This window comes from Ooceraea biroi, chromosome 8 (assembly GCF_003672135.1).
Source record: "Ooceraea biroi isolate clonal line C1 chromosome 8, Obir_v5.4, whole genome shotgun sequence".
Classification (NCBI taxonomy): domain Eukaryota; kingdom Metazoa; phylum Arthropoda; class Insecta; order Hymenoptera; family Formicidae; genus Ooceraea; species Ooceraea biroi.
This window is the reverse complement of record NC_039513.1, coordinates 5,954,734-5,975,849: the sequence shown is the minus strand read 5'-3', so window position 1 is coordinate 5,975,849 and position 21,116 is coordinate 5,954,734. Positions and strand designations below refer to the sequence as shown.

The 21,116-nt window shown below is 42.8% G+C and overlaps 1 protein-coding gene across 11 annotated transcripts in view; it reads left to right on the top strand.

The window, feature by feature from the left end:
- LOC105287880 (growth factor receptor-bound protein 14) overlaps positions 1 to 21,116 on the top strand; it is a 244,544-nt gene that overhangs the window by 198,587 nt on the left and 24,841 nt on the right. For all 11 annotated transcript variants that reach the window (XM_026971766.1, XM_026971765.1, XM_026971776.1 and 8 more), the window contains 2 exons: positions 618 to 845; positions 7,439 to 7,549. In XM_026971766.1, coding sequence (XP_026827567.1) covers positions 618 to 845; positions 7,439 to 7,549 — 339 coding nt within the window. The remainder of the gene's footprint in view (positions 1 to 617; positions 846 to 7,438; positions 7,550 to 21,116) is intronic.

Sequence of the window (21,116 nt, the reverse complement as noted above, 5' to 3'; positions counted from 1 at the left end):
CCAAAAAAGAGAATCTTATAATAACGTAACTACGACGTAACATTCGACAGGAAGAGTTCACTGAAAGGGCTGTCTCGCGACGGTGTTTGCGTGCAGGCACGACTCGTACGTACGGTCGTACTACTTTCGCTCGTGATATTTCTGCGCGAATATCGCCATGATCGATTCATCTGTAACTGCGGACACGTACTCATCAGCCGTACGAACCAATTATCGCGCGAACGGCGCGACAATCATCCGGATTACGATCGCTGAGAACGTGACCAGCAATCGTCGATTGTCGTAAAATCGCCCCCATCACTCCGTTCATTGCATCAACAGTGACTGATGCGACAAATGATCATTACGTCATCTCTCCCTTCGGTAACCATGTGGAGCCCAAATGTACTTTCGGAGGAGATTAAACCAGCATTCAGCTCTGAAAAGCCTTACGCAACTCCACAGTTCAATGCGAAAGTGTCGTAATGCAAGAAAGGAAGATATTAACGATTCCAACTTTTCTGTTTCGAGCGTTTCGCGGCTAGTTGTAGAATCTGAGCTGGTAATAACGTTCATAATGCTCCGGATACGTCTTGGACGAGAATTTTCATGGAGACACATTATCATTTTTGTTGCAGGACGGCGAACAGCTAATCGCCTTTGCACATTTAAGGGACTACAACGTGTACAGGATTCCAAACGCCAAACGTTGTTTCGGCGCACCCTTCGAGTGGGGCGCCTGTCTGAGGCCGTACAGCAACGCTGAAGTCGAAGACACGGAGGCTGGGGTGCCCGGGATCAAGGTCATTGCTTTCGACAGCGAAAAATCACGCGCCTGCTGGCTCACAGCCATGAGACTCGCTAAGGTAAGCGACGCGATTCCTCTTCTCCGTCCGTAGCACGCGTAGTTCGAGCGCATCACAAGTTAAGGGTGGATGCACCCGGAAACACGTTGAATTGATATTCGTTTCTTCTCTTGCTTAATTTATCATCTATTTTAATTTATCATTTCCATACGTAACGCGTACTCTTTTCAACATCACTTAGAGTTAAACGATTGCTAGCGAATTCGCGTGAATACTTTGTCGTGCTATTAAAACTTGATGTCGAAGGAACCATTGGTGATTGATTATTAGCTTCGGCAAATAAACTTCAATTTGTAAACGGAAACCGGTTGGTATCAACCGGAGGAATGAGCACTCGAATCCGCGGCGAGGATAATAGCACCTACGAAATATCGTTACGAAGTTCATTTCTCAGCCGATTCCGCGTTGGGTCTTCTTATTCGAGTTCAATCTTCCATTACGACGTGATCATCCCTTTGCGGCCGTGCTGTGGGTATCATTAGCTGCGCGATGGAGCCGGATATAATGAGCCTTATTTTCTTTCTCTTCCTCCCCTTCCTCTCCCTTATCCCTCCTTGAAATTCAGGGAAGTTGCGTGACTCGCGCGCAATTTTGTTTAGCGGCCCGAAGAGAGATGAACACTTCGCTACGTCGACGTGCGTACATAGTATGCCGCTCAATCTCGTCACGTTCTCGTATGCCAAAATTTGTTCATTTTCTCTTTTAGAACAATTATCGTCCTGACATCATGCACTTTTCTTTCGTCCTTTTTCTTCTGACAAGAATGCCTCGTGAGACATCGAGGACCTCCTTTCCCATCGTCGTCGATAATATCGGTTTATTCTCGAGACGGCCTTTGTCCTTTCTCTCTTTCTCTCTCTCCTCCTAGAGCGAAGCGTTCGCCGATAGAAGAGAGTAGTACCTTGCGATTGGTAACGGTTTCCGTTAACGCACGATCGGCAGCTCCATCAGAAAGAGGGAAAGAGAGAGAGAAAGAGAAATTCTGGACTTATAGCCACCTACTCTCTATTACTACTCTTTAAAGATGTATTCTTCCTCAAGTTGAAGTGGTTGCTCAGACCGCTTCTCCATCTCGACTCCAAGAAGCAGAACCCGTTGCAGGTTCATCATCGCTCTGCCGTGTTCCCAGACTGGTAGTCATCTTCATAAAGCAAATTGAAAAATTACGAAAGTGACGTTTATTTATATACAGCAACGTATCTTCCGACAGCTGTATCCTCTGCAATTAAGTAAGATTGTTACAATCTCGAGATGTGATCAACTCTCGACAGTCTCGCTAATTCAACTGATTCAATCACCACTTCTCACGAAGATTTTATTTTATATTTTCGTTATCATCATCAAATCGTACCTCGATTCCGAGTAACAGCCGACGGGGCCAGGATAGCGACCTAATTTGCCGCGGGACGTAATTTGGGATCCCTTGCACCGGGGAATCGTAATCCACAGCCTCCCCCTCGGTGCATCCTCGGGGGTCCCTTGAGTCACACGTCTATACTACCGTAGCCGGCGGCGGACGGCTCTTGCCTAGTGTTTATCGGCCTCGTTCGCCGTCCATGCCTGTCTGCGTCTCTTGTCAGTTCTGTCTACCTCACCACTCTGAATCCACATTGTGTGTGCTCTTCTCCCGGGCTCTTAGCCCTCGTCGCCTCTTCCGTCCGTCGTCCGCCGCGTTACTCTCGACTCCGCCTTTTATCCGAAGGGAAAAAGGACGGGACGGCATCTTCTTGGTCGGTAACGGCGCTAGGTAGTACTTACGCGTGTCTCAGCGAGGTCTTTGTAACTCTCTCATCCGAGAAAAAGCTACGAGTCTGATGAGATGCGGCGAACGAGAAGAGTTGGAAAGGCGGAAGGGAGAAAGGGCGAAGAAAGGAGAGAGCAAATGAGTGGGTAGGCTCGCAGAAACCTGCAGGATCTACTTTGATCGAGAAGACATTGACACTTCTTTCCTTTGTCCTCCCTTTGTTTCTACACTTCCCTCTTTTCTCCCCATTTTCCCCGTCGTATCTCAATCTTTGATTCACTTCACTGGAAATGTAGAAAGACCAAGACAGTGCGCAAAGTCATCCCCGCTGACTCGTGAGGGATGGAATACTGAATGAAAGATGGCATGATGGTTTTCCTTCGACGTTTTTGCTCGTATAACAATTTTTGAAGGATATCTACAGAATTCGTCCGGTTTTAATTAAATTAATTGTACGAATGATTAACACACATAATAAAAATGGCAGCAGATGTGTGTGTGTGAAGCTGGCGTATCATTTCGCGGAAAATCATTAATTATTGAGAGTTCTGGCTCCCTTTTTAATAGTTCTAGAATTCCTGATAGGTTAAACACAGTTCTGGCCATTAAAGCGAAAAAATCGCATAGTGCAAAGCGAGACGCCAACTTCACGCAGCGTCTCACTTTGTCCTGCGACAGTTTCCGCCATAATTCCGGCTAGATTTTAAAAGATCTACAGTTCTACATGAGTTCTAGAAAGAGTTCTAGCGAAAAAAATTTTTTTTCATCTTTTTATAATTATTAAAGCTAAAAAATGTTTAAGGGAATGACGACTGGTTAATTGCAGAGAGTTCTGTGCTTTATGAAATATTTCTCGTGTAGTTCTGAACATATTTAACCATTTTCCAAAGAGAGTGCTATGTATGAGAGGTGCATAGAACTCTTTAGGAAAATCATAAGTACGTGCGGAACTATAAAAGTATTTTAGGAAAGCCAGAACTCCGACATTTCGGCCAGCGTCTCACTGGTAAAGTCGAAAACGTCGTCCACTCTTCGGGTGAAATAATTTTTTAAAAACTTTTCTAATCGTTGTTCCTGTCAGAACTCTTTGGAAAGGCATTGTACATGTCCCGAACTATACGAGAACTGTTTTAGAATAAGCAGAACTCTCGAAAATCAATCAGCGTCTCACTGGTAAAGTCGAAAACGTCCACTCTTTGGGCGAAATAATTTTTTCAAAAATTTTCTAATCGTTCCTATCAGAACTCTTTGGAAAGGCATTGTACATGTCCCGAACTATACGAGAACTGTTTTAGAATAAGCAGAATTCTCGAAAATCGACCAGCGTCTCACATATATCTCCGTAGATACGTCTTTCTCGGACGATAAAAATTTTTTATTAAATAATTGTTAATGTTTGCGGTCAGAACTCTTTGGAATACGCTTAATACGTTCAGAACTACACGAGAAATATTTTAGTCTTCACAGAACTCTCGAAAATCGACCAGCGTCTCATATATATCTCCGTAGATACGTCTTTCTCGAACGATAAAACTTTTTAATTAAATAATTGCTAATGTTTGCATTCAGAACTCTTTGGAAAATGGTTAAATATGTTCAGAACTACACGAGAAATATTTCATAAAGCACAGAACTCTCTGCAATTAACCAGTCGTCATTCCCTTAAACATTTTTTAGCTTTAATAATTATAAAAAGATGAAAAAAAATTTTTTTCGCTAGAACTCTTTCTAGAACTCATGTAGAACTGTAGATCTTTTAAAATCTAGCCGGAATTATGGCGGAAACTGTCGCAGGACAAAGTGAGACGCTGCGTGAAGTTGGCGTCTCGCTTTGCACTATGCGATTTTTTCGCTTTAATGGCCAGAACTGTGTTTAACCTATCAGGAATTCTAGAACTATTAAAAAGGGAGCCAGAACTCTCAATAATTAATGATTTTCCGCGAAATGATACGCCAGCTTCACACACACAGCAGATATTATAACAGGTCCGGTAATACATAAAAGTAATAAACTTCTCTCGTGCAGTCAATCGGATCACTTTAGGAGTTTTAGCTTTTCTGTGAGACGAGTCTCGCGATCGCGAAAATTATGCCGTTCGTTAATAAAGCCGGGCGTTAATAAAATATTGTCATTTGATATTAATTCCGGTTTGCCTGCCTCATAAAACGACAGTAATGAGAAACGGTAATGAGAAAGTGAATCGATCGTAAAACGATAAGAACCGCAAATACCGGGTTATACTTTCTATCGGATTATATGTATCGCACGAGAGCTATATATCTTAATGGAATTTCTTGCTGTAAAAAAAATAACTAAATCCAAGAGTCATAATAACCCGCAACAAGGAAGATTGTAAGAATGGGTTGCATTAACTCGCGCTGCCATTTAATTAAAACGAAAGTCATTGTGAGATTTCTCATGAAGGAACTTTTTAGCGATAATCGATGGACTTTTACGGATGCCGATGGAGGCAATTCTGTGTGCTATCGAAGGATTCGATGCAGTATTATCCTTCGTTTGCTTAGAGAGCCCGCGTGCTCCTCGTTATCGCTCTCTGTTACTCGTCGCTGATTAATGCTAGCATACATTCGTGCCTTGCCGCTTTCCTCGTTGGCGCATTTCCTGTCTGCGTTTGCGAATAATTGAATTACGTAATTATCTCTCCAAACGCGCCGGCAATACTCCAGAGTCGCTTTCAATTAGTCGCCGCCGCTCTTCATCTTCACATCCACCTCGATCACCACCGCCTCCGAAAACGCGAGAGCGACAAATCCGTAGGAGCCCGCTTAATTTCCTTCGTTTCTCGTGATAGTGTCAAGCAAAAGAAATCTCGTCGCGAGACAGCCGACAGTACGAACAAATATTGATTCTCCAACGCATTTTTGATTATTTGAATGTCTGCATCCGGTCGCACTTGATGATTTGTCTTCTTTTATTTTGCTTCAGCATCATGAAATAAGCACTGCCATTGTGAATTTTCCATTCTCTTATTCTTCTGAAATTAAATAAATAAATTTGACAAACTTTTTCTGCAACTATCTCGAATTTTTGTTATAGCCATTAAAAACGATATAATACATGGATGTCTGGACGTTCTGAACATTCAGAATCGTGGCCGAGTCCACTTTTGCTGTTGCCACGAGCTTCTGACGGTTGCAAAGCTCGGGATAATTTTCGCACCACGTTGCAAGTTGCAACCCGCATTGATATATTAGCACTTCCATGTGTGTGTATGTGTATATAGACACCGTGCACGTCACACTCAACTTACGTACACGTGTATGAGTAGATGTGTATGTACGAGCAATCAGTCGAGCATAGATGCGCCCAACTGTGTCTTCTGGTTCAATATGATGGCTTATACCGCTACTGAAGTCCTGCGCGGTTATGCACACGATATCATCTGTTCCTCTCATCTTGTGTCTCGTCTTACCGTGTTTCATCCTCCGCATCATCTCACGAATACTCGTCGGAGTAGTAGCTTTCAACTTTCTGATCTTCTTGCAACGTGGCGTGTGAAAATTTTGTATCTTTAATAAACTTCTTGGCCCGACTAAGTTTTTCATTTAGAAAGATGAGATTTGGTTACTCGCCACACTGAGAAAAATATCATGGCCTATCTAATCGGATAATCCAATTAAATAGTAACAAACGGATATATCCGATTAAATTGTATAAAAGACAAAGAAAATGATCGGACATATCTGATGAAGGTAATCGGACATATCCATCATTTAATCGGAAAACAAGAGTAACAATCGGATACACTATTTAATCGGTTTATCCGATGGAAATTTTTCTCAGTGCATTTTTTATATTAAGTTTCTTGACCTCATGTAACATCTGTCTTAAATTAATTTGGAAAAATTCTATTATTTTCTCGCATTTTCCAGGTTGAGATATAATTTCGACGGTTGCTTTTTGGTTCTGTCGAATTTTTAGTTAGTTGTAATTCTTTTGAATGGACGATTGTGATCAGAATTTTTTGTATTGAACAAAGAAATAAAAACAATTTAACTTCCTTTAAAATGATAATACATCGACGATATAAGAAGCTTAGAGAGCGGATTATAAATTATACCCAGTGACGAAATTATATTATTGTTCGACCATGCATAGATATTTTTGAGTGTAAAGGTTCAGTCATTCTGATGAAATATTATTCCTGCCTCGTAAGAAATAGGATTACAGATCAGTTGGAGAACTGAATATCATTAATTCCGTGAAAAGTATTCACAAAGTGTTGTGCATCAAATTGCCATGGTATCCATATTTTAATATTACGCTAAAATGTTATTTTCATAAGAAACACGAGAATGAGAGATAATTACGCAAAATAATTTTTAAAGAATTAAGCTTGCGATAAAGTTAATTTAAAATTTTTTAAGTTAATTTTCTTCCGCACACGTACACCGCTTTCTATCTTCTCTTTATCTGCTTGCTTTATTCTTCTGGAAATGTGGTAATTAGATTTAGCGATTTTTTTACATTTTAAAAAGCAAAGCCGGGGAAAAAGGAGTTTAATTGTCGGGAAAACCGGGAAAAGTCCGAGGTACTTTCGAATTCTGTCCGCGTAGCAACGTTGAATTTATCTAGGCGAGTGCGATATCGCGTCGGCCAAGGTATCGATCGGCGGTCTGCTCCGCACAACTGGACAACGCGCGCGAGCGCGACCGCTCCGCCCGGCGCTAAGCGACAAAGTAACGCGTATAAAATTATGCAAATTGCGGGTGCAGTTTTGCTGTCGGCTTTATCGGTCTCGAATGTTGCGATGCGCTCGAAGCGTGGAATCGGTTAGGCGCGCGCGCGCACAAGAGTTAACGGTGCCCGCTCCGCTTTGTGTTCTAGTACGGCAAACAGCTCCGAGAGAATTACCGAGCCTTCAAGAACAAGCAGTGCGAGCAGAACGGCAGCGGCAGCCCCGGCAAAGAACAATACAGCAGCTACAATGTGTCCAACGTAAGTGCTATATGTATGATTGCAAATGTTGATGAATGTGTAGACCTGAGCCACGACAAGTGAGAACAAAAATCGAAAAGAGAACTGACAGGGTTGCAAAGTGTAAATACAAAGTTTAATAGTGTTACCGATTAATTTGATTTTGTTAAAAGTACGGCTTGGGTCTCCGTAACATTCGTAATGTAATTTGTATAAATGTATCTCGTTTTCATTAGAAGTCTTTAATTGATCGTTCAGAGCAAAATCTGAAAAATTCGCCTTTTGTGCTTATGTAATTTTTATTTTAATGCCTGATTTTAGTTAAAATCAGACATTAAAATAGTAATTGTATTAGGATAATGATTATTAAATTGTTATTATATAGGTTCTATTGCTCATACAATTTTAATTATTTGAATTATACCAGGATAAATTTTACCTCGCTGATAATCGCTGTAATAATAAGTCTGTACGTTAATAACTCGGTAAGGTGCTTTAACTGCTTTTTCGTGATATATATCTCCATAGTAAGCCGAAATAAATTCCATGAAGTAGCAACTTGCAAAAACTGGTCGCGCACTTTTTGCGATACCCCTCGTAAAGCATCCGCAAATTCGAGCGTAGTAATAGCGGGCTAAATCTGCGAGGAGAAAGAGCAAGCGCATTGAAAAAGTGCGCATACAGGCCGTTACGACATAGGTAGGATCGCGTATAATGTCTCCTGGCGAATTATTTCGCCATCGCTCGTGCGCGTGGTATATTTTCGACGGCCGCTCTCTCGCCTCGGGTACGCTCGAAAGGTAAATTTCGCTTTAGACGCGGTAAATGGAATGGAAGAGGCGATTACGCTGAAATTACCCCGAGTGACAGTAATTTGCCGGGTCACGCCACGTTCGATCATTGCCTTCAGTCATCCCTTTCTCCGCGCGAGTCGTCGCCTCTCGTCCAACTCTTTTGTAGCATCCACGGAATTATTATTAATACACGCGATTTCGGGCTTTTCGACGTGTTCTTCTCTCGTGTAACATCTTTACAAAGATGTCTCATTCGGTTCTTATAGATTTGTTTTATCATTACTGATACATTATTATGTTGGAAAATATTAGTAATAGTTTTGTATCCACAATTTTCATTGCCGATGTATCGTTTATTCGTATAAATTCAATCGCTCGCGCTAAGCGGAAGAAAGAAATTTATATTTTATTAAAACCACTTCTTCACTGCCGAGGGAAAAGCATGTATTAATTAATACGTATTAATACTTCAATTATTAGCATCCGGTGGTGTGTGGTCTGTATTATTGCTCTTCGTTCTCGCGCGTGTTTATCGGTTCTTTAATTGATACACTGAAATATAAGGAAATTCATTGCGAATGAATGAACCAACAGGAAATACGAGAACACGCATCGGCTAGTGTAACGATGCGGCGCGCTGAGCCCCTTTTCCCCTCGTCTCTCTTCCCGATACGGCTACTGGCTGAATAATTATAGCAAATAGCTCATTAATTATTGATCTTTAATGCGAAATCCGCGCGGAAATTGCCGAGCCACTCCCGGTCGAGATTTTATTCGTTTGTGTGTTTGTGCGTACGTGAGCGGTCATTTCTCGGGTGCACAGGTATGGTACTTCTCTCTTGTCTCCCTCTCTCTTTCTCTCATTCCCTTTCTCGATGCACGCAATACATTCTGTTCATACAATGGTTAAGCTGCATGATAACGAATTGTTTCGCCGCGACTAACAGGTATCGTATATCGCCGGTTTTATCGCAGCTGTAATAATAAATTCGCCGATTCAGAATCGGTTCGTCTTTCGGACGCGGTTCGCTGTAATTACGCTTTGCTCGTGCTACAAAATCGTGAAAATGAATGTTGACAGTTGAGCAAGTTAATTTACCTAGCCGAGATATTTTTGGCTAGTTAACAAGTTAGTTATACCGTGTTTCTGTTTAGTTAACTATATATGGTAATTGGGTTAATATCTTCGCAGCCTCTATTGATTATCGTGTAAAATAATAATAGCATTTGCTCAAGGAACGCATTAATTAATGGAGCGATATAATAGGAATTAATAAATGAATGTGCATTTATCTTACATTTATGTGAGAAAGAATGATTTCAATAAAGAATTTTAAAGTATATTATTAGCAATAATATTATTATTATATAGACTTTACGGTCGAGAACATTTTGCACAACAGAATTTAAACAAATAAATAGAATATCGACAGCGTTTTATGCGTACATCAAAAATATCACATACAGATGTATCAACAATACATAATATGCCAGTGATGGTAAAGTAAATATGTGAAAATCGATTATATCAAAATGTAAAAAGCGAGGGAAATTTCATCAGCTTCTTTTCATGATTAATCGGATGTTCTTTATGAATAATTCTCGCGGCTCTCGTTTGGTGAAAATTAATAGCTTAACAGCGTACCTCGTAAAACATTATCATCAATTGTCAAACATAGGCCATTGTGTGACCCTAATTACATTATATTTTTACTAAATTAACAGATAAGAACGAAACGTGGTAGAAACATTTGTTGTGACGAAATTGTGATGAAAATTGGCTCGTTCGGCACGTTCAACTCGTGCGAAATTAGAGAGAGAGAGAGACGTGGGAGGTGTCAGGAACAATGACGTGCTCTTTTTACGAGATGCGATTCGGAAAGCAAATTTTCTTGGAAAAGTGCCGCGCTAACTTACGCAAGGAATCTCGGGGAGGATCCGTCCCTATTGGATCTTACTGACCTTATTGTCGTGCCATCCCCGACCTCGTCAACAACGAAGGGATACAGACTCTCTTTTCCTCATTTTCTCTGTCTCTTTCTCTCTCTCTCTCTCTCTCTCTCTCCCTCTTTTCGCGTTATTCTTTGCGTTCTCCTACGCGCTAAGCGTCTCGCTCGGTAAGAAATTTCATCCTCGTATCGCACAGCTGATTTCAAGGTCGCGTTCCACGTCAGTCAGCGAGAAGGCAAACCCCACATCGTCGGTGTGCTCTCAAAGCTAGACACGTACCGGTCCCCCGCTGTTCATCCTCCTCATCTCGTCTCGACTTGACTTATTTCTTTTTTTTCTTCCCTCTTCTTCTCGTTATCGCTGAGACAAGGATATGGCTTGCTCTCGGTATGACGTTTGCGTCTGTTTGGTTTGAGGAAAATTTTATAAAATTATAATCATGTTATCAATGAGACGTGAGAATCGCATTATGCTCGTCAGTTGCATCATTCGTTCGATGTCGCGCGAATAATAAAGAGATACGTTGTATTAATTATTAATACACACTTATGTGACACGTAGAGAGAAACATATAATCGCAAGTAAGATTTCCTGGACTTTTAAAGAAGAGAAGTTTAAAAAATGCGATACTGCAGCGTTTAATGTGTACGATCAGATACTTGTTTTTAACCTTCACAATATTGACAGTTCTAGCAACTACAGATTACGGTGCCTGGGTCAGCTCGAACTCGTAGTATCTTCACTTGCCAAGTATTGTAAACTAAGTTTCTCTCTCTTTCTCTTTCTATTATTGCAATGGCTATTTCTAGGATTCGCTCTGCCGGTAACATAATTGATCAATACATAAACTACAAAAAGAGTTGATTCTGCTTTATTGAACATTGTTAAAACGTACATTTTTTAAGACACATTCGCTTGATTATTGCTTTGATATGAACAAATCAAATGCCAAAAATTCAGATTTTTTACATCTGGATCCGCATGGACTCTCAGGCGAGGGTTAATATTTTCTCTATCTCGTGAATAAATGAATGTGCCGCGTTTTGAATATGTGTCACGCAGAAAATTTTACAGAAAATAGGTTGTCAATGCAATCAGTTTTTTTTGTCCTCACAATATTGGCGATTTATTGTGAAGAGCGCATTTTAATCTCATAATAATTGTGGAACGTCGCTCGCGATTTTTCGCAGAGCGCATAATTGTTACGATAATAAAGTATCCGTTCCGCGAGACCTCCGCGAGGAAGACGGTATCGATTAGGCGGAGCGGGCGTGAGATGCATTATCGAGCCGCTTTGAGAAACTGGTTTGGAGTAGTGATCTTAAAGAGAGAAAGAGAGAGAGAGAGTTTCCGGCAATAAATTACTGTTCGTGCTGGTTATGAATTATTCACCCGAGGGAGCATGAAGGATGACAATTAAAGCCCAGTATGGAAAATAACTGGTATTACGCGCTTAATGCGCAAAAGTGCGAGAGAAATGATAGTTAAATGATGTTTTACAAAACACCGTAATCAGTACAGTACAAGAGGAGAGAGGGGGAGAGAGTTGGTTCGTCATGGATCAATGGCAATCTTGAGTAATAACGGGAAATTATGTTGTTTAAAGATATATAGATTTAGATAACTATATTACTCATATAATTACATGAGTCGCGATGAATAACTTTGCTTGCCGAGAGACAGTTTGGAGTGGACATTTTGAAATATTGAATTTATTTAACATTCGTCCTTTCTTCTATAATTACCCGGCTCTCTCTAATATATTCTGGTAGACACTAAAAATAGAAAAAAGGAGTGGAAAAAGAGAGAGCATCTAAAAATAACTATTGGAAAGAACAGACACGAGAAGGATGGTCGAGGAGTGTGTGGAGAGCGGGGAAGATGGAACTTCAACGATCTCCTCCCGAAGTCTCGTGCATCGTACATCCCCGCGAGGCGGCCGGGGAGGAAGAAAGCGCGAACGTGTCCTGCACTTCGTTTCGGTTGAAAGCTTCGATCACGGATATCGTTCGTTCGTGTCGCGCTTTTATCTTTATTCGACGGGAAACAAAAGTGCGCTTCGCGTCGCGTCGATAAGCGAACGGGGCGAACTTCGCATTTTCCGTCCTCCTTCCGTGCTCTCTTCGTTCTTCCCGCGTTGCATGGTGGACGAAATGGCACATTTAGATGGATGGATTAAAGCTCAGAAGTAAAGTTTCACGCCAACTTAGGCGAATTTAATCTCCTGAATTTGGAGAGATCTGTGCTACTCGTGAAAGATAAAGTAGTTAAATTTCCATTTTAAAGGGGATGTAATTTACAAAAAACAGTTATGAGAATACGGATATGAATATGAATCCACAATGGAAATTTTTTACATTTAAATTTGTATTATTGCGTGTGTTAATTTATATTAGTATATGATATATTAATATATCAAATATCCATTTTTGTTATGCTAATAATACGAGAAGTGTATACTTTTAGATTTATATTTTAAAAGCTGCGAAAATAAATTAAAAAGTTGAATCAATGAAATTCAATTATATTGTTATTTTCTAAGATAATAAAGATCATTATCAATATTTTTGTATATACATTATTAAAATAATCAATTCACTTGTGCCTTGTAAAATTATTATCTTTTCAATGAATTTTTATTGTGGAAATATCGATCATAATATGATTATAATATTGATGATTTGATTAGTGCTTAATATCTTACTCGCCATTATTATGTCATTTTTGTTGGATAAACTATCTAACGGATATTCACCAAGACACCGATCGCGTTTAACGGGCAACTCCTGGCGTACGTGAAAGCGTAGCCGCTCTGCTTTTAGAGACACCTTATTTCCCGTAATGGTGCTGCGAGCAACTTGGAAACCGGAAATGTCGGAAGCAGCTAGCGACGACGTTCTTTCCGTTTTTCTGTCGCAGGAGGGCTCGTATTGTTACTCAGCCGAAGACTCGCCGTCGGTCCTCTCGTTCATTTAAATTCAAGTGGGCTTTACTCTCTCGGAATTTCAATGCGAGCTTTAATTACCAAGCTGTTTAATGCTGGAATTCAATAGTTGCAACAAATAATGGCCTCCCTCGAAGTTATCATCGATCGTCGAGGCTGTTGAAGAACGTGTCATTATAAAGAGAGCCTCCTGGAATTCTGCTGTGTTAATCATTAGTTGATGTTATGTGATGATGTATGCGCACAAAGGACCCCTCCAAAATGCCAGGATCTCGGTGTAGCCTCGTGATAGTGCAGAAAACGTCACAATTAATCCTAGCCAACCATAAACATTTTCAATCGACGTCTCTACTGAACTCGCTCGTCTTTCCCCGATCATCAGTCATGTGGTCGTATTCTTTTTCTCCTTTTTCTCCTCCATCATTTTCATCCACTCCCAGGTCGGGTATCAGGCTTGAATAGGGAGGACTATTCCGAGTCGACGAGGCTCGCTCGGAGCCGGGAAGGCCGGGGGAGGGTGTAGTGCCTCGGTTACAGTCGGGGGTTTAAAAGTCGGGCAAAAAGCCCCGGCCGGCTGTTGCTACGCGCGAACTATCGACCAACCCGGCTTCTACCTATATATCCGCGAGAGAGAGTCCTCTTGGGGTATGGAGGGAAGAGCTATAGATGGCACACGAGCGAGTGCGCGAGGGCGCGCGCGCACGACTCCCCTGTGCGCCGGGAGAACCCGGAGAATGACGATGTATGTGTGCCAAAGAGGGAACGAGAGGAATCCGGGGAAAGACGAATGGAGAAAGAGGAAAAAAGGCGTATCAGCCAAATGCGCGAGACTTGACGAAGCTCGACGTGATTTCGCGCGACACTACGTCTTCCCTGTGTGTGCACCCTCTCCCTATGTTCTCCCTCTTTCTCCCTTTTCCGGCGTTCTCATATTTTTTAGTCGCCGTCCCGAAACGCACGCGAGCGCCGTATCGTTTCGTAGCCTCGCCCGCGATTGCTTTATTTCGCGCTTTTATTCGTGTACTCTCATTGTTTTTTTATTTCGAGAACGTTTCCCGAAGAGCGTCTAGCGCGAAGCAGCATTCCGCCCACTGCACCCTTATCTTCGTCGCTCCCTATTTCGTCGCTTCTCTGCCGCCGACGCGGAACGGGGTTTCGAGTTTGCATATGGCGAATCGCGAAGCCGAGAAGGGACATCCGCGTGCTGCAAAATTGGATCGTAAAGGTAGACATAAACTCCTGGGTGTTCTCCGACGTCGTTTTCTCTTCCCTCCACCCACCGCGCCGCGCCGCACCGCACCGCTCCGAAATATGCCCCCGCCGAAAATAGTCACGACACACCGGTTATGAAACTTTCACGTACTCTCCGCCCCTTTCGCCTGTCGAGCGCTTTTATTATACGCGACTCTAACGTATGTGTAGCACCAGTGTCCCGTTAAAAATTTACCTCCAATCGCATACTGATTTTCCGAAGCGCATACCGGAGGGCTCCGGTTTTACGTGTCAACAAATCCGATATTAAAAGGGAAGCGAGCGAATTCGAAATCTTTCTTTTCCTGCGTACAAATAGAAAAAAATTGGATAGAAATTAAAATGAAATGGTACTATACATCGAAAAATAAAGTCACGTCTATTAATTTCTACGAATTTACAATTTACAAAAAAAATCGTAGCATAAAACTAACTAGTACAGACTTATTTAAAACGCACAAATTTGGATCGCCGAGAGTTGCGAGATCTATTTTGTACTGATTTCTTCAACGAAGGCTCAATCGATAATCCACAAATACATCGGGAGATGTATCTATAGCTCGAGATAGAAGGCTAAGACTAACGAACGACGCGACTGACCCATTTTCCCCAGACTCGTCAGGAAAATAAGACGACAGGATAAGAAGGTGGGGGAGGACAATAAGGAACGCGGGAGAATTTCCGGCGCGACGTTTTCTTTATCGGTCCTCTCCCGTCCTATCCGACTCCTTGCCAAGCCGTCGCATGGAAATTTTTAATTTAACTTTACGACACCGGCGGGGCGCTCTGTTCTTTTTGCCTTCTCGCGCGCCTCCGCCTCAGTCTTGCGCCATCGGATGCATCGTTGCAAGTGAGATGACTAGAAACATTTTGTGAATTTAAGAGGAGAGCAGAACGATTGCAGAATGTATACTGGATCTTATAGCATTTTTATTAAGTTTTATTAATATTGCCAAATAACGGTGCTAATTTGTATAATATAATAACTTAGAATAATTTTAAATTCTACATGTTAAAGAGACCAAAGATGATAGGAAAAACGGTTCTTCAAGAAGAAGATAGCATTCGTCGTCAAGTGCACTTGTTATGCGATGGTTCCTATAGAGTATAACTGCATCCCTAAAGAAAGATTTCCTCGCATGTAGAACTTTCCTCTTAGTTCATGGGAGAATGCACCGGTTAAATCGCAGGGCATAAAGCCGGACGTGCCCGCGTTGTTTCCGTCGCGCCATCTCCGTCGTCATTGTTATCATCGCCCGTCGTCGTCTGCGCTGATAATCGTCGTCCCCAGACGAGGTGGATACGTGGCGACTAGATTTACCCCATATAATCGAGTGCACTCCCGGTTAAACGATCCGCTCGCGACGACGATGATGAAACTGTTCGCTTCGTTCCGCTACGCCGCGATTGCGATTAAGCGCGGTCTTCGTCTTGGGAATAACTGCCATTAGTTGCCGTTTGTAGCTTTGCATCCCAGACCTTACGATTACATTGTTCCTCGAATCGTGCGAAACCGTTTGAGATTTAGATAAGTCTGAATAATGTGGCAGCAAGTTATAAAATCGTGTCCTACTGTTGACTCGTGTTATAGTCTCTAAAATGACGTCATTCATGAAGAACAGACGTCTCTGCCTCCTTGCACGTTTTATTTGAGCGCTCACGTAACTTGTAGTAACGGTTTCCTTCAATTGTATTGTCGCTATCAAATCAATGTTTCATTATATCAAGCCTGATTCTATTCGTTTCTGCTGCCACGATACCGTTATTATTTTGGCCTTACAGATCATTAATCATTTCAATCCGGAATCCAGTTAGGACATTTATGTGAAAATGTTTAAGTTTGCTGGTACCACTAGAAAATTTATATATGTATATTATGCAATTTCCATATTTATTTTTTTTCTGAGGGAGAATTTAGGGTGTGGAACATATATCTAAGTCCGATTAGGTATCTAGGGCTTCTTTCGGGTGTCACATGTGTGTCTCCAATAGGTCCGAAAGGATCAACGTTAAAAGTGGAATTCTTATAGCTATGTACAGATAACAATAAAAATTTATTAGCCTGAATTTTCAGCAAATACATCGAGCATATGAAGATCTCACATATTTCTTGTATAATTATGCACACTTCCGATAGTAACATTCTCTGATTTCGCCCGAAGAAAGATGATCGTATTCTCTATGTACGTCACGGAAACAAGCATAAATTCAGAAAAGGTTCGACAGTCACTTACCGTGAAGCTTTTGCGCTGCTTCACCCCCGGTATCTCCTCATCCTTGTCTGAGCATCGTCCAAAAACGACGCACATGCAAGTTTCTCTCTTTCTCTCTCTCTGCCTTTCCCCTGTCTCCTTCCTCAGTATATTCCGTCTCGTACCTAAGACGAGTTGCCTTGCCGTCTTTACGACCCTTCTTATCGATGGTAATATGTGGCCGTTTAAAGCTCGCGCAAGTGCTACGGTCGGTGCTTTTCGAAAAGTGCGCGACCTAGCACTAAAAACTTCGCCGGCAGCTTTATTCGCGGCTCGGCGAGAGACGATCCTCTCAGACAAGAAAGAGAGAGAAAGAGAAAGAAGGCCACTGGGTATAAATTAAAGCGCTGGTCGCTCGCGGCTGGTCGGTGGTAGCTTTGGGGGAGAGAGGGATACAACCGAAGGAAAAATATCCTTCTTCCGTTCGCTCGTCTGACATTTATGTCGCGACGAACTTCGAAACTACGCTGATCGAGCTGACCACCGTCGTTCTGTCCGTGCTAAAATTTCGAGAGAGAGAGAGAGAGAGAGAGAGAGAGAGAGAGAGAGAGAGAGAGAGAGACGGAAAGAAGCTATAATGCCTTGGAAACAGTACCTTGCTTTGAGACAAAACAACATTGAGCCAGCTAAGAACTTTAAAGGCTTTGGAAAAACACTCCCGTGGACGTCTGTGAGTTCACCAGCTATTTTTTCTTTGTTCTTCGAAAGTTAAGAATCACCTTCCAATTCTTTTGCTCTTTAAAAGTTGGACGTTACTCTCCTCAATCTCTTTCTTTCACAAGCGCCTCGAGCGTCCGCTACACAGGACACTTGACAGTAAATGTACAATGCTGGACGAATAACGCAACGCTTTTCGCGAATTGTCGATACCTCGGCGTTTTTCTACAGGAAGATTCGCATTTACTTTCGGGAGGAACGTCGCGCACACTGTGGAAACGCGACTATCACAGGATATCCGCCTGTATACTCGCGTGATTCTCTCAGCGATGCTTCGTTTCATCGTTTTTCGATACTTTGCGAGAGATTTCTCTTGCAGACGACTGCGGAGTTTACGCGGAAGTCGCCTATCAGCCACGCCGATCCCGCGCAGCTTCCGTTTCTCCCTTTTTCGGGAGAAGGATAGCGCTTGCCGACTAAATGGAACGTGCTTCGTCTTACCGCGGGACAATTCGCGAATACCCGACGACAGGGATCGCCGAAAATGGCGCTCGCATTGATGGAAATTGCGCCTGGTATCTCAATATTACCGTCAGGATAACTTTAATTGCACTCGAAACTCTTCTCTCTCTCTCTCATCGCATTCGCCGGAAATACATTAAAGTCCAAAAGTATCGAAACGCCCGAGGCAACCGTGCTGCGGAAGTTTGCGAATTTTAGACTTGTGCAATTCTATTAAATCATGTCGTAAATGGTACATGGCATTTATACTTACATGCCTATGTAATAACGAATAACTAGAATTAGAAAATTATACCGCATGGCCAAAAGCGGATTAAAGCTAAGCTTGCATTTAGCATCAAGTGCGGTCGTTTGATGTTAAACATCATCTTCGTCCATATAAAGTTTGCGTGCAACGTTATCTCAAGTTGAGAATATTTAATGTTTAATGAGGGATTATGTGCCGGCATCATTAACGGTACGCCGAATTGTCAAGAATTAATCCACTCTTCCTCAATTCTCTGACCTCATGCGAGTTGCCGTTCGCGCAGTCCCTCACAGTGCGGTTCGTTCTCGGATCTTCTCGTGACGTGAATCACGTAACAGCGTGTTCTCGATCTTGTGTATATCTCGCGAATGCAAACGGCGTTGCCGGTAATCTCGCGGCCACCCTCGTTCAAATAAATCCCGCGTGCTTGCTCAGTAAACCCGCGGCGGCGGCTGCTGCTGCTGCGGCGCGGGTCTTTGGTTGGCCCCGGCAGCACACGCAATTGGCATTATATTTTTGCCGACCAGATGCAGCCGGAGAGGATGCATCTTATCCCCACTGGAGAGCATCCTGCCAAGGCTAGCGGGTCCCTCTCCCCTTTGGTTTTCTCTCTCGCACCGCGCACCCCTTGCTTCTGCCTGCTTCCGCCCTGTCTCTCTTCTGCGCGTATGGTCGATTCTGTGCGCGTGCGCCCATGTAACCTTGACATTGAACGATTTCTCCCTGCTGCATCCCGCTTCGCCACCGGCCCTATCGGCCCTTCCTCTCTCTCTCTTTCTCTCCTCGCCGTTGCCGCCGTCGGCACTGCCGCCGCCTCTGTGGCAGACATCCGCGTCATCCGTCCGGCGAGTCTGAATAAAAAAAAAATGGGAAAAAGAGAAAGAGAGAAAGGGAAGAGGATAAAATGAAATAACAGTGAATCGCGCCTGTCGGCCTCGACGCCCGCTCCTGTCAGACTCCCTCGCTGATGCGCCACTGACGCATCTCTCCCGCACGCAACCGATATCCGCGTGCACGCGCCGCTCCTCCGTGCTCCTCAAGGTCGCCGCAAGAAAGGGGTACCACCGATTTTGCCGGTACGTCCGATCGACACGACTCCGGTATGACGGGTCAGGTAAGCTCTCTCTACTTTTTGTTCAACTCTCTGGTAGGCAGTTTCCGAGATCGCTCGATATCGTCTAATCGCGATATTTTCTAGTACCGTATGACACTTTTGAGTATTTCCCCGTACTTTTTTTCGCTTTTCCATCTCGAATTTTCCAACAGCAGCCAAGAAAGTTGCGCGTTGCACGCATTAGTCGCATGCAAGGCGCATACGAACGTATCATCGCGCGGCGGACCGAGCATGAGGGACGAGATGATACATCGCGTGCGGACGTATGTGCGTGTACGTGAGCATGCGCGCGAGTGGGTGGGTCTGATTATGGGCCTCGGGGACTCCGTTGCACTTCCTGCGCAACCTATAATTACGATTATCTAATCGCCGCGGCATTATGTAACGCGGTATAATGTCTGGCCCGACACACGCGACCAGTTTGTACGAGAGGCCGATTCTTCCTTCCTCCTTTTCTCTTTGCTGCCCTTTTTTTTCCTTTCCCTTCACGTCGAATACGATTTATGTGATCGCGGCATCGGTCGTTGGAATTACACGTTTGTAAGTATTTCGAGGTTCTCTTTCTCCTATTTTTTTAAACATTAATTGGTAGTTGTATACGATCTAATTTTGTACGACATGACAATCTGACGAAATGTGCTAATGCAAAATTTTCTCGTAAGACGAGATGAGACTACGCAATTGTGATTCAGAAGTGATTGATATTTCAAGATATTAGAATGTCGAAATTTTAGGGGAAAAATCCATTGCAAGGAAAGTTTGTGAAAGAATAAAATGGAGCGCAAGTTATTTTACCGTAAAATTTATGTTACTATCTGCAATTTATTTTACGTCAAATCAAAGACATAAACCACGGTATTAAAGATGCTTTTTTATCGATAAACGTTGAATTGCCAGATGCTTGCTGTAAAACGCTCCATCGTAGGGTTTTTTATATGTTTTATGACGTTCTGCTTGAATCCTGCTCGTTGCCTAAATGTCTAGATAAGTTGATTTGTGACCTCTCTGCTCGCAGTAAACCGGTTACGCGAGTATAGCTGGTCATTCACAAGAGCAAAAGGGATGTCTCGTAGTAACCTAGTGACACGCAGAAAACAAGATAGCCTAAAGTCCTTCCATTTTTTATCTTCCTCTTTTAAAGTTATAGCATAGAGAAAGTATTGGTGTCTATCATTCAAGTGCTTGTTGAGATTGTAACTTTTACAAGTTTGTCATGTCAATTAGTTTTTGATGAATCTAACAAATCGACTAATCAACTTTATCTTCGAAAACTATAATACGAACGTTAATACTCTTTCTTTTTTTTTGAAGTCGTTTCCGAGACAGCAAATTCTTCTAAAACGAATACCCCGAAATTGCGCCGTAAAAACCGAAAGGAAGAGAAACGGTGCGATGATGAGTATAACCACGAATCAGGGCGGAGTTATAACTCGTTCCTTCTCGTATCGCCCTTCTGTACTTTACGACGACGATGGCGGCGACGATTTCGAGTCTGCGTTCTCTCTATCTTTTACACACATACACACCCATACATCGGCAGACTAAGGAAGGAACTTCGCAAACCTTAATCATATAGATCGCCTAGCGCCAGTCATAAATATCGCCGATGCAAGCTCAGATTGGCGCGAGTCCAACTTCGTTTAACCCCCGCTTAGCCACCTTGGACGCGGTCCGCTGTTCCGTTCCGCATTTAGCAAATTCCATGTCTTTTTCTTGTTCCCCTTCGCCCGCGTTCCTCGTTCTCTTCCGCTTGCCGTAATTCCGCAGCTGCCGCGACTCTAGAGAATCGCGCAACTGTCAGTGGTTATTACATAATCTACGTGGTCGCCCGTCCGTATTTTCGCGGCATTCCTGATC